The sequence below is a fragment of the Parasteatoda tepidariorum genome, chromosome 6, assembly GCF_043381705.1.
Source record: "Parasteatoda tepidariorum isolate YZ-2023 chromosome 6, CAS_Ptep_4.0, whole genome shotgun sequence".
Classification (NCBI taxonomy): Eukaryota; Metazoa; Arthropoda; class Arachnida; order Araneae; family Theridiidae; genus Parasteatoda; species Parasteatoda tepidariorum.
This window is the reverse complement of record NC_092209.1, coordinates 22,850,265-22,864,929: the sequence shown is the minus strand read 5'-3', so window position 1 is coordinate 22,864,929 and position 14,665 is coordinate 22,850,265. Positions and strand designations below refer to the sequence as shown.

Sequence of the window (14,665 nt, the reverse complement as noted above, 5' to 3'; positions counted from 1 at the left end):
CATCATCATCATCATCGAAATATAACTGGGCGCCTGGGGCCGTTAGCGGCCTTTTTCCCATTCATCTTGTATTTAATCTTTAAGGTGGTTCTTTCTGGTAATTGGAATAAAAGGAAATCAAATATTTTGTATTTTAGTTAAAATTATGTCACTACAAAAATGAGCTGCAATCGGTCTGAGGTTTATGTCTTCTCTTAAGTTTTCGAAAGTAAAAATTTCGTTGAATCCTGCGGTGTCACAATATATGGTCTTTTCAAAAAATCTGAAGTTTTGCTTTGCAATGTGATGATCTAAAAAATCTATGTTGAGGTCGCTATGTATGTTTTTATTGCGGATAAACCATCTTGGTTTTGTTATTTTCCTGAGGAGTTTGTTAAGAACTCTTCTTTACAATCACGGGATTGCTTTTATACTGGCATAGAATGTTCTGGAAGCATCCTAGGAACAACTAAAGAGGAAATGATGTAGACTGAACATTCCAGAAGCTTCTGGGATGTTCATAAATGAAATAGAAAAATTAGTGTCCGCTCCCCGTATCGAACCGAGGACCTTCTGCTTTACAAAAGCGAATTCTTCCCCTGAGCTACTGAGACTCGACAATATCATTTAATGGGATAGGGGGCAGCAGTGACAATTTAGGTATAGACCCACAAAGTAAGCTGCCAGATACAAAGTTTGTGATATAGATATTTTTATGCTTTCAAAATGTTTAATTGAAGGATTTGCTGAAAATCAAATGAAGAGAGGGACGTAAATTCCGCACTTTCTGGAGAGCATATCAGCCTCATTGACTGCAGTATTCCCTTTACGTGACACACGTGACCATAATAAGTAATATTCATCATGAAATATTTCAGATTTTAAAAACTACCGTTTCAGAAAATAAAATATATTTTATAATAATTTTAAATTTCACCAAATTTTTACAAGAGAGTTCTAACAGAAATCATGTTAAAAAAATCCGCTAGCTAATTTATTTGGCTGGATGGTACTCTGATCAAATAAAACAAATATTCCTGAATATAGTCAATTTCATTGGAAATAATCTATATAAATTGTTTCCATTACAAACAAATATTATTATATAATTCATAGAAACCATTCGACATAAAGTCGTGTTCCTTACACAAGACATGCAGGTCACCACAGATCACTAAAAATCTAAAAAGTGGTAGAAATTTTAAATATTTATTTCTCTTTTATTGTTCAATGCTAATGTAGCTTAGATTTCAAGTTGTTCATATTTAAAGGAAAATCATTCGCGGAATTCAAATTTAAAAAAGTAAACCGGAAATAAAAACTGCTTTGGTTTTTTGCAAAATTTTAATAAATTCGAAGCGAATTGAAGACTAAACCTTACAGAATTAAGATAATTGCGTCAGCCCTTTCAAAGCGTCACCCCGTGATAACAATAATAATGTTGCATTTCTCATGAGATTTTCAATAAATCAAATTACAAAAAATGAACAAATCGCTTTAATTTCGATATTACAAGGAAATATTTGTTTTACAAAGCGAAGCAAGTTGGCATCTCAGGTAATCTAAATAATATATGCCATAAAAAGGCACATTTTAATCTCTTTCATTAGAATTCTAAATTTTAATCATCCCCACTTTTTGCAATAGAAGTCACCCGTGGAAAAAATGGATGTGCATAGTTTTTTTTTAAAAAAAAAACATCAAATCTAGTAATAAATAATAATACAATTTTAAATTTATATTATGTTAATTGATTATTTAAATTCTTTTACGTTTATTAAATGTGTCTTCTAGCAATATATTTAGCTGGTGGATACTGAGAAAGAAAAGTGAAAAATTCATGAATATAGTATATTTAATTGAAATACTTCGAAAATTTTATTTCCTGTTAGTTGTTATAGTAATGAATAATAAAAAAGATAAGATTTCTTGTGAGTTCAGAAGAAAGGTTGATAAGTATTCTTCTTTTAGATCTGAAAATTTCTTCTGTTCTTGCATCACTCCTGAATAGGCTTCTCAACAATTAAAAAGTGGTTCAATTGTAAACGCAACAAAATATAATTATGTCTGTCTGAAAGTTCAGTGCGTGAAAAGTGACGTATCATTTTGAAATAGCAAAAGAAGCCTTTATTCACGCTATAATGAATTACACATTTTTTTTTAACTTTTTTCTAATGCATTAGGTTTTTGAACGTTATAATGGATATTTAATCGCAGCTGCTTTTAAATTCGATATCGGTTTCATTCTACAAGCTACATTTTTATGGAATTTAATAATTGTATTTATATGCAGAATTTTTTTAAAATTTAATTTGAAAGACTACTAAAAGTAATGATACGATTACGTTACGTTTGTTTGTAATGGAAAAAATAATCTATATAAATTTTTTCCATTGCAAACAAATATTATAAATTCATGGGAACCATTTAACACTCCAAAGTCGCGTTCCTTATCTTCTTTTCTTTTTCTTGCTTGAGCTTGTCAGATATGTGGCACATCTGCACATGTTGCATTTTGTACCATGCTCCAAGCCCAATTTTTCCTAGTTCCATTGTCTTGGGTCGCCTACTTTGTTTATATAGTCTGACAGTCCCTTAATGGAATTAAGGTGAAGCTCTTTAGGATATGGATTGCCTAAGGTAGTGAGGCGCGTGAGGGCGAGGGCATCACATTCGTATAGGATGTGATGTGCTGATTCTACCGCTTCACTGCATTTCCGACATATTGGTTCTTGTTCGAAAAGTCCCAATCTATGTAGATGTTTCCTGAAATGATAGTGCCCAGTGATGAAGCCTACAATTGTTTGAATCTTCAATCTTGGGAGCCTAAGAATTTCAGAAGCAATTTTTGCAGAAGGACTGCTGATCATGCTTTTAGCATTTTTTTGTCCAGGAGAATTGCGCCAAACTTTGTTCATCTCCCGTTTTTCCCATTTCAGGACAGCCTTCTTTGAAGTCTTCATATTGATTCCACAGAAGGGTTCCGTTCCAATTGGATTGAAAGAAGATCCCTGTTTTGCGAGTTCATCAGCTCTTTCATTACCATCAATTCCCATATGCCCTGGTACGCAAATAAGAATGATTTTATTCCTTTTTGCCAGTTCTATTAGGAGATTCTTGCATTCCAGAACAATTTTTGATTTGACTTGAAATGAGTAAAGAGCCATCAAGGCTGCTTGACTGTCGCTGAAAATGAGAATCTGCTTACCATGGTAGCCCTTCTTAATATTTATCTGCAGACACTTTACGATAGCAAGTACCTCCGCCTGAAAGACAGTAGCATATTCCCCAAGACCTTCAAAAAGGTTGAATCTTGGTGACAAGCCACAGACCCCCAGTCCTGAGAGGTTACCTTTCTTTGATCCATCGGTATACCAGATTAGATCATCATTTTTTATATCGATCGTGTTGTTATCCCATTCTTCTCTGGTAGGAAGAACTACTTCAAATTGTCTTTCAAACACGTACTTTCTCTCCATGCATTCAGAAGGCATAAGGAGAGTTGGATGGTGACTTTTCTTAGTAATACTGGTATGACCTCCAGAAGAGGGCTTGCCATACCATTGATATTGCAATTTCATTCTATATGCAGTCATTCTGGCAGCGCTGCACATGAAGATATCTAAAGGAGCCAGGTCCAGAATTGCCTCAAGTGCTCTGGTAGGGGCTGTGGACATTGCGCTTGTGATACACAAGCAGGCCAGTCTTTGCAGACTTCCCAGCTTGTCCTTCACAGTTTTCTGTTCCACTTTACACCTCCATATCACTGAAGCATATGTGAAAGCAGGCCTGACAATTGCTGTGTACATCCAAAACATCATTTTTGGTTGTAATCCCCAGTTTTTACCAAGCATGCGCCTGCACATCATTATGCATTTTTTTGGTAGATTGAGTTTGTAATCAACATGTTTATTCCAGGTGAGTTTTTGGTCAAGGATTAAGCCTAAAAATTTCACCTCAGAGGCAATATTGATTTCAACGTTAAAAAGTTTTGGGGAAAAAAAAGCCTTCCCTTTTTAATTTACAAGTGAATGGTACTAGATTGGTCTTCTGTGGATTTATGTCCAGATTCCTCTCCTTGCACCATTTGCTTACATAACTTAGAGCGTTTTGCATAAGTTGGCAAGTTATGTGAAAATCTTTGCCAAGGATGAGTATGACAATGCCATCCGCATATCCCTGGGTATAGTAGCCTATATTATTTAGATGTTTTATTAGGCTATTTACAACCAGATTCCAAAGTAATGGTGATAGTACACCTCCTTGTGGACAGCCTCTGGTTGTTTTCTTTTCTAATGTCTCGTTGAAGATATTCATTTGAATGGCTCTATCCATAAGTAGGGACTTAATCCATAAACATAAAGTTTGGTCTATCCCTGTTTCCCTTAACCCCTTGGGGACGGGTGATTCAGAAAAGCATTTGTACAAAATCAGAATCAAGTTGCAATTAAATAAAAAGCGGTAACTTAAATGTAGTCGTTGCTAATTTGACAGACTTACTTTGCTTTTTCTTTAATTATTGTTAGTTTAATCATATATATAATCAATGTTAGTTCAAAGTATAACTAAATAGTTTTATTTTGAACAAAGTAATGGTGAATTAAATAAATCAAACAATTATAACTCCGCCCACAAATAAACTGCTAAAGAATTACTTTGATTACCAGTTTCATCTTTTTATCCTGATTGATACAGTTTCATGCTGTTACGTATTTGTGACAGTCGGCGCGAAAGGGTTAAGGCATTAAGGATGGATAAGTTAGAGGTATTATCAAAAGCACCCTGAATATCTAGGAAGGTGGCAAATGCAATTTCCTTTCTCTCCAGGGTGTCTTCAATCTTAGATACTAGCTTGTGTAAGGCTGTCTCTGTGGATTTACCAGGTTGGTAGGTAAACTGTAGATTATGCAAGGGGTTATTGCTACCCAGGTAATCCCTAATATGCCTATCGATAATTCTCTCCATAATTTTGAGAAAGAATGAAGATAAGCTGATTGGTCTGAAAGACTTAGCCTGGTCATAGTTACTTTTGCCAGGTTTAGGAATGTAAACAATCCTGGTCTTCTGCCATAGCTTTGGAATATGTCCCAGTGCCAGACTCGCTCTGTAAATTCTGGGTAACACAGGGATGATAGGATCTCCTGCCTTTTGGATCATTATAGGAGTGATTCCATCAGGTCCAGGGCTTTTAAGTGGTTTGAAGGTGGAGATAGCCCACCTGACATTGTTTTGATTGATAATGTTCTTAGCATAGGTCCATTAATTTCTTTGTATTCTTTTTACAGATCCAATGAAATGCTGTCCTTCATTGCTATCCATATCAATGGCTCCTGGAAAGTGAGTTTTGGCCATAACTTCCATTATCTCTTTTCCAGTGGTAGCAAAGTTTCCATCCTCATCCTTTAAGGTGCCAACCATTATGGGTTCATCCCTTCTAAGGATTCTTTGGAGTCTAGCTCCTTCAGAGATAGAATTTACCTCTTCACAGAACTTTCTCCAGGATTCTTGTTTGCTTTTCCTAAAATTTTTGTTATAGTAGGTGAGGGCTCTTTTATAGTTGTCCCACTCACCATGTTTCTTTGCTTTATTAAAGAGTTTTCTAACATTTGCCCTTTCAGTTTCCAAAGAGTTATTCCACCAAAGACATTGGGGCTCTGCTCTTTTGGTACGTATTGGGCAATTTTTATTGTATGAACCTAGAATTTCGTTCTGCAGAGTTTCTGCTGCAATTTCTAGATCATAATTTTCTCTAACATAATTTTCCCCCAGTTCAGTCAGCCCTACGATATCGTCTTGGAATTTCTTCCAATATGTTCTTATGGGGTCTATGAAGCAGCGGCCAGTATTTATATTGGAGTTTATTTCAAAATGGATGTTTTGATGGTCGGAATCTGATGGTCTCCCATCTACTTTCCATTTCGTGATATTTTTACTAATAGCCGGTGTTGCTATAGTAATGTCAATTACTTCAGAACGATTAGAAGTTATGAAAGTAGGGTCATTGCCTTTATTCAAAATATCTAAATTGCAATTAAGAATAAATTCTAAAAGACACTCACCTCTTTTATTTGTGTCTGTGCTGCCCCAGACAGTACGGTGAGCATTGCAGTCCAGCCCTAAGACTACCTGCTAGCTATTTTCTGCACAAAACTGCAGGAGTTTGTGCAGTGTTTGATCAGGTGGAGCCTTCTCTTCATAGGGTAGGTAGACCGGGCAAAAAACAATTTATCGGTCTCTTCCCTCTATGTTGAGTCTGACTTTCACTGCTGTTAAATCACTATGAATAAAATCTATTAGAGGAAGAACCTTAATATCTTTATCTATTAGGATCCATGTTCTAGCTTCACTAATAAGATTATAAATGAGCTTAGCTTTTGTTCCTTATACAACATATACATTGACACCACAGGCGACTAAAATACAAAGAGTGGTAAAAAATTTATTTATTCATTATCTTTTTAATTATTCAATAAGACTATGATTTGCATATCAACTTGCTCATACTTAAAGGGAAAACAAACTTGGAAACCAGATCCAATAGTAAGCTGGAAATAACATTTGCTATGCTTTCTGCCAAATTCTAATAAATTGGTAGCAATTTAAAGAGTTAAACATGTTGAATTAGAATAATTACGCTCACTCTTCAATAGTGTCACCACGTGGTAACAATAATAATGTTGTACTTCCTATATTTTAAATATTTTTTTAAATTACAAAAAGTGAAAAAAAAGACTAACCTAAAAATAACTATTTCATTATGACAAAGCGAAGAAATTTGGCACTTCTAATAATCTAAGAGGTCTGGTATTTCTAATAATCTAAAAAATATATGATGTGAAAATGTATAAATTTTAATATCTTTTATTAAAAATCTAAATTTTAATTGTCACTTTTTTTTGCAATTTTATTCACCCATGGCAAACCTGGATATGTATACTTTTAAATAATAAAAAAATCAAATCTAGTAATAAATAATGATTTATTACAGGTGTATAATTAGCATTTATTGCGTAAAGTGCTTAGTTTTAACTATATCTTGTTTTGTTTGTATCTCGTTGTCGTTGCAAAATATTAAAAACTTTGAATAGCAAATGAACTAATGATCGGAATTAGGCCTAAGAACAGATTTTAACGATTCAAGGTCCGAAGCTTAAATATTCCTTTGTTAATTGGTTTAATTATTTACACTAGTTAATTAGTGCAGCAGACAGTATTTTAATAAAAAAAATCACTGATATAACCGATCATTTTTGTAATACATTTTTTCAACAAATTCGAATTCTGTTGAAATGGTTCCAATAGTTCGGACAGGCGAGCTATCAGATGTTCTTTCTTAATTTTGATTATACTTTTTGCCCCTTTCGCAATATCTCGAGGAGTTTTCAAGATCATCGAAACATTTTGTACACAGTTAAAAAATTCTTTTATCCAAGTATCTATGCCAAAAATAGCTTTAAATAATTGATTATCATTATTTTTGTGAATACGTTTTAAAAATATTTGAATTTTAAGACATAAATTAATAAATCGTTTTAAGGAATGTAATTTTTAAAAATATAAAATAAATTTTCAGCTTCCTTTTACTTTTGATATGTAGAAAAATAAATAATATTCACTGAGGTTGTTCAAAATTTTGAAACTACCGTTTCAGAAAATAGAATATATTTAATAAATTTTTAAAATTATTGTTTTCGACCTGAACAAGATCATTATGATCGATTATATAACGTATCTTCTAGCAATACATTTAGCTGGTGGATACTGAGAAAGACAAAAACTCATGAATATAGTCAATTTCATTGATATACTTCAAAAAAGTTATTTTTTCTTTAAGTTGTGATAGTAATGAATAATAAAAAGGACTCCCTGCGAGGTCAGAAGAAAGGTTTATAAGTATTCATATTTTTTGTTCTTGTAACGCTCCTGAATAGGGATCTTCTTATAGAACTGAAATTTTTTGTTTTGTTCTTGCATTGCTCTTGAATGGGCTTCTCAACAATTAAAAGTGGCTCAATTACAAACACAACAAAACGTAATTACGTCTGTTTTCATATTCGTTATCGGTTTCACTCTACAAGCTACAGTTTCTATGCAGTTTAATAATATATATCTATGCAGAATCTTTTTAATATTTAGTGACTAATTCTACCTCTCTACAACATAGAAAGTGAAGGAAGAAGGAGATGATATATTTACATTTATGTTGCAATACATTACGTTTGTTTGTAATGGAATACTGAATATAAATAATCTATAAGAATTTTTTCCATTACAATTAAATAATATTAACTCATGGGAAGCATTTATCACGCCGAAGTCGTGATCTTATACAACATGCATAGACACCCCAGGTGACTAAAATGTAAAAAGTGGAAGAAAATTTATTTATTTATTTTCCTTTTAATTATTCTATAACACAATGACTTACATATCAACTTGTTCATATTTAAAGGAAAATCATTCTCGGAATCCAGTTTCAATAGTAAATTACAAATAACAACTGCTCCGCTTTCTGTCAAATTCTAATAAATTGGTAGCGATTTGAAGAGTGAAACATGTGGAATTAGAATAATTACGCTCACTCTTTGAAAGTTTCACCACGAGATAATAATAATAATGCTGTTTTCTTATAATATTTTAAATATTTCAGATTACAAAATGTGAAGAAAAAGAACTTACCCAAAAAAAATGCTTAATTTCGATTTTACTAGATTTTTTTTTTTTTGCTTTTTTTTGCGAAGCGTAGCAAGTTGGCAATTCTAATAATCTAAAAAACATATAATATAAAATCTTTTCAAATTTAATATCTTTTTTCTAAATTTTAATCGTCATTACTTTTTGCAATTTTAATTACCCTTCGCAAACCTGGTTATGCATACTTTTTATATAAAAAAATCAAATTTAGTAATAAATAATGATTTATTACAGGCTTATAATTAGCATTTATTGCGTAAAGTGTTTAGTTTTAACTTTAACTTGATTGTATCTCATTGTGAATTTTACGCATAAACGAATACATATAACAGCACTTACAGAAATGCCAACTTGCTCCGGACAGAAAATGTATAATTTAAAGTGGTAGTACATCAATTGTGATTTTTGGTTTAAAGATTTGAATTTAGTAGATTTTTATCCACCACTATTTCTAAATGGATCGTAGACTTATATGATTCAGCACTTTATGTATGCAAAATTTACTTAGTAGTTATTTATCGTTTTTTTTTTTAAAAAATGTTTTGGCTTGTCCGGAGCAGTTAGCATCTCTGCATTTAGCAATGTAATGATATAATATAAGAAGAAATATGAGATGTATATTTATGAAATATTCTAGAATTTTATTTTTCAATACTCGAACTAAGCAATTGAAACCGTAAAAATCTGACATCAATTGACATTCTGTGTTTGTTCATTCTATTATTGCTTATCGGTAAAAGTTGTTTATCGTTTGTTTCATTTCAATTAACGACATCGATTAACGGATCGAAGTATTGTCGGTACATTCCTATTTATTATTGATGAGCCTGGAGGACCCACGTAAACACCTCAAACTTATAGAAGACACCAAAGCCATGTGGAGTAGCAACTATAATATAAATTAGATTAAAGCACACTCAGGCATTGAAGGGAATGAAGAGGCCGACTGGGCTAAGGAAGCCACTAAGCTTGGCCAGATTGATTTTGAGATCCCGGGTGAAAAATGCGAAATTAAATCTTACATTAAGAACATTACTTTTAACCGCTGGAGAAATGACTGGAGGTCTAGTGACAAGGGAAGACAAACCTATAAATTTTTTAAAGACCCAAGCATAAAGCGCCTGCAGGCCAATTTTTATTTAAACCAGCTCCTTACTGGCCACGGAGTGTTCGGGACCTATCAACAAAAATATTTCAAAAAATCAGCTTCATGCAATTACTGTGGAGTGAGACAGGACATTGATCATCTACTTAAGCACTGTCCAAGATTCCGGGCACTTCGTGGAACCCACATGAATAATTGCGAAGAGGAACATCAATTCTTCGCTATATTGACCTGCAGGAAAATTGTGACTCAAATTATTAAACAAACCCTCGAGGACATTCTAGCCCCAGATCAACTGGCCCCAGTCATGAACCAACAATAGAGCATGTCATCGTTAATTTTTACTAATCAACTTTTAGCCTTACATCTTGAATTTTTATCTACTTTTGATTTTAGACTTCATAGACTTCTAGTCAGACTTTTACTTTTAGACATTTACTATTTGGACTTTTAGCTCTCATTGATTTTGGTTTTGAGATTTTTTATCTCTTGATTCTTTATTATTATAATCATTTAACTCTCGACATTTACACCGGCGCTATTGGGTTCCATTGCCTTTAACACATGTTTTAAATTGTCAAAGTTTATTGTTAATCCACTTTTAACTGATCACCACCACTGTCATTTGGCGAAATTTTACTGTAACTTTAGTTTTTAGAGAAATTTTATTGTAATAATTTTACTTTTATCTCCGTATACCCCTCTGGGGTGGGTCGGAGTTCAACCTTCTTATTATTGATGTGATGTTGACATGTTTACTCTAAATTTTGTCTTAATTACGATCGCCTCAAATAGACGCATATCCATAGAGATAAGACTATCAAAAATAGAATTTAAATGTTTCAACGCTTTCGAAGAAAATAGACTTCAATATATATTTACCTTGATCAATGGATAAAAGTCATTACAAGAGATAAAATAAAAATGCAAACGGGTTTTGTAATTTTCGTTAAAAAATTTGAAATGCGTCAAAATGGCGCGTTCCGTGAACCTAGTGTTAAAATTGTAAACTTCAATCGTCAACTCTTTTTGCATTTTATTCACCCGTGGCAAACCTAGATATGCTTACTGTTTCTAAAAAAAAATCAAATCTTGTAATAATTAATTATTTATTACAGGCTTTTAAATAGCATTTATTCCAGAAAATGTTTAGTTTTAACTGTTTTTTTTTTAGTGGTACCTAGTACTAGTGTTTTGATTTTTTTGGGCACCTGGGCCGAGAAGCGGCCCCTATCCCATTCATCTGGAATTTTATAATAGTTTTGGTTGAGCAATGATGTGAGCAGGCAATGGAGTTGCTTTTATTTTTTAGTGGTACCATAATGTGGTGAATTATATAAGTCTACGAGTTATTCAGAAATAGTGGTGGATAAAAATCTATTTAATTTAATTTATCAAATCAAGAATTAAAATTGATAAACTACCACTTTAAAATATGTATTTGCTCTCTGGAGCAAGTTGGCATCTCTTCGTTCGTTCGTTGTAGAGGAACTGGGCATCTGAGGCCTTACGGCCCTTTTCCCATTCATCCTGAAATTAAACTAAGAAACATACATGACAAATTTGAACTTTGGGGAGCAAATGGAGCTCTTGAGAAAAGAAAAATGGCACTTTGCCATTATTAGGCAATAACAAAAATTGCAAGTAATAAAAATGTACAGTTTAAGGTTTGTGAGGATGTGTAAGTATATGGATTAGCTTTCCCCTGATCATACCCTGAGGGGTTTCTCTTTTACAGGAAGTTGGCAACTCATTTCATTTCATTTATTAAACTAGAATTGGGTGCCAGGGCCGCACAGCGGCCCCTAACCTATACATCATGAAATATTTACAGGTTGAATTACAAATATTTTGATTTATGCAGAATTAAGGTAACAAAACAAAGGATCAAGCATATTTGCTTGATAAATTAAACATGATTTGATATTTAGTATGAGTCATGATTTAGTAAGTTGGCAACTCTTTCTTTATTCTTTATTTAATAAAAATTGGGTACCTAGGCCGCGCAGCTGCTCCTACCCCATACATCATGAAAATTATGCAGTGAATAAAACATTTTGTTTTTGTGACATTGTGGTAACACTAAGTTGGCAACTCTGGATGCTGGATATTGGGGTTATCTCGGCGTTTGGCGCGAAGCGCCATTAACCGATTCATCGATTCTGTTTTGTTGTATTCTGGGAGGTCCTATATATCTTTGAAGTTGTAGCATGTTGTAACAACAAGTCAAGTCCTTAAGGAGTAAATCTTTAGTTTTGAAGGGAAAATCATCTTTGGAATGGGGAGATCCCCTTGAGTAGAGTTGTATGATAAAGTTAATAGTATTTTGATAGTATGCAGTCTGAGCATAAAAAGGCGGTAATTGGGCTGAAATTCGAATTATCACGGATTATATCAATATCGAACAATTTATTGAAATCTGATGTGGTGCATGTTTTTGCGTCGCTGTTAAATTTTGTGGTCAATTTAGCTATAAAGCAATTGATATCATCAATGTTTAAGTCTTTTCTGAGTAATCTATTGCTAATCGCCCTTGGGGCGCCAGTCATTGTGCGTAAAAATTTACCTTCGGTTGTAGATAGCTTCTTTTTTAGGTTGTTGCTTATAGTAGTGAGGGCTGGGCAAGCATACGTAAGAATTGGTCGAATCGCTTGTATATAGATAGTTCTTTTATTTGCTAGATCAAGCTTTGAATTCTTATGCAGGAGGACTTTGAACGCAAAAAACGCTCCTCTGGCTCTTTTGATTATGTCGTTTAAGTGAGTACTCCAGCTCAAATTATATGAGATCGTGACGCCGAGGTATTTAACGTGTTTCACTGGTTTGATCTCAGTATTGAAGAGATAGATGTTGGCAACTCTGCAGCATTGGATATTAATGTATATGCTTAATATTTTTAAAAATAGTGGTGATCAAAAATATTTTTAATTAAGTTTGTAAATGTCAGGAATGTATAGAAGGCATACATTTTACTACCACTTTAAATATAGAAATCTTTTTATATAAAGCTTTGAAGTATAAAAGAAGTGATCTATCATCAAAAACAATATAAAATAAAGCACAGCAACCGCCTTTTTCCAATCTGATGGGAGTTTTGTCCCGTTAATTTTGTAAATACTTGTATATATTCTTGCGCATTTATTATCATGCATTTTTCCTTTTCTCTGAGGCTATGTGGCTACTGTGCATCTGAGTAGCTCGGGGGGAGGCAAAGGCTGTCTGCCACAAGAACCTCTTCTCTTTCTTAAATTTGTTTGTTTAATCTCGCTACATCATTTTAATTTTCACTCGGTAAATATTGCTGAACCCCAACTTTCACCATTCATTTGCGCTTCGGCGATTTATTATTTATTCCCACTCAGATGAATTAGTTAAGAGCCCCTGGTGGGGTTGATGCTAAGATAACCACCAAATATGAGTATGAGAAGTGGTCTAAAGTAGTCTATTTCTTTTAAATCTAACATAAAATATTTTGAGAAAGACAGTATATTTTTTTCTCTTCTCGTAAATACTGTTGTGAGGTTTGTTTGTCAAAGAAAATAACAAGTTTTTTTAAAACAAGAATATTAAACTTAGATTTAAAAATGAGGTTTCTTAAAGCAGTCCATTTCGTTGGAGTCCTATTGAATTGTTTATATTTATAAAACACTTGGTGTTAGGTCAAACATAAGGCTTCCTATTTTGTAGAAAGTCAAGATTCTGTTTATTTTATATAACATTCGTAATATTTTGAAAGTTGAAAGTTTGTTTATTTTCTTACATGTTCACCAACACAACGATGATTTTGGACATTCTGTTCATTCCTAAAACTGAAAGCCACCACACGGTTTCTTATAAGTTGTTCTATCTGACCACTATGAATTTAAAACAATTTACGATACAGCCTTTTATAAGAAATCTAGTAAATATAAGAAAGTGGTAGCAAATATATGTCGAAAAGTTTTCAATTGATGAAAATGATTGGTTTGTCTTATTTACTTGTCAACCACTACAGATTCAATTCTCAAATATGTATGATAAATTTCTCTCAAATACCTTTATTATATGGGGCCTCCCTGGCCGAGCGGTAATGCCAACCAAACGCTCTGTTAAGCGTGGAGGTGGCGGGCTCGAATTCCACCGTAACCCTTTGTGATGTCCTTCTCCATATTTTGTTATCTGTTCTTCTACTTGACAAAGGTTTATAAGCCTTAATTGAGCACACAAGCCTGCAAATGTATGTATGTTGTATATCAATACCTTTATTATTGAATTTTGAGTTCTTACGCACAACTGGTTAACTTTTTAAATAGTATGCGCAGACAACTTATAAAGAACCGTGTGGAGGCTTTCTGATGTTGGAGGTGGTGTCTCAACTCCATTGTTCATCTAGTCAAATAGCTGAATATAACCTCCTTGACAAATAATCTTAAGTAGAGAATGAAGGCGTCACTGCATACCAAGTAAAAACAACAGAATGATGGGCTGCTAACTACTACGCAAGCTGCAAAATATTTTATAGAGTGGTAGACAATACTAATAAAAGCTGTCAGAAATTTTCATAACTTTGCTAACATTAAACCACGCCACAAGTAATGTACCGTTTCATATGAACTTCTGAAAATAATGTTGTGGAAAATAACTTCCAATCAAAATTTCAAAACAAGGAATTATACTATTAAACAAGCCTTGTCTATCACTCGAAAAAATTTCCAAAATTGCGTATGATTCTCGAAACTTGAAGATTTTTCAGCTAATGAGTAGTTCGTCAAAACTACACTTCAAGAATTTCAATTTTATAAAAAGTCTACGCAAGTCATAAATTAAGTATATGCAAACATATGGTCTACCAGAAAATTCTGTCCCCTAAAAACCACGGCCCATTTCTTAAACTTTCAAAAAGTGTCT

At 33.2% G+C, this 14,665-nt stretch overlaps 2 protein-coding genes across 2 annotated transcripts; both read right to left on the bottom strand.

Moving 5' to 3' along the window:
• Positions 1-2,522: 2,522 nt before the first annotated feature.
• Positions 2,523-3,848, bottom strand: LOC107436483 (uncharacterized). The gene has a single exon (XM_016048221.2). The coding sequence runs from the start codon at positions 3,846-3,848 to the stop codon at positions 2,523-2,525; it is 1,326 nt and encodes a 441-aa protein (XP_015903707.2).
• Positions 3,849-5,238: 1,390 nt separating this feature from the next.
• Positions 5,239-8,423, bottom strand: LOC122271977 (uncharacterized). The gene is made up of 2 exons (XM_043054871.1): positions 8,408-8,423; positions 5,239-5,999 (listed from the first exon to the last, which is right to left on the bottom strand). The coding sequence occupies exons 1-2, from the start codon at positions 8,421-8,423 to the stop codon at positions 5,239-5,241; spliced, it is 777 nt and encodes a 258-aa protein (XP_042910805.1).
• Between the last annotated feature and the right edge of the window lie 6,242 nt (positions 8,424-14,665).

Coding starts and splice junctions, on each gene's coding strand:
- LOC107436483 (XM_016048221.2), bottom strand. CDS start 3,848: ATGATGTGCAGGCGCATGCTTGGTAAAAACTGGGGATTACAACCAAAA.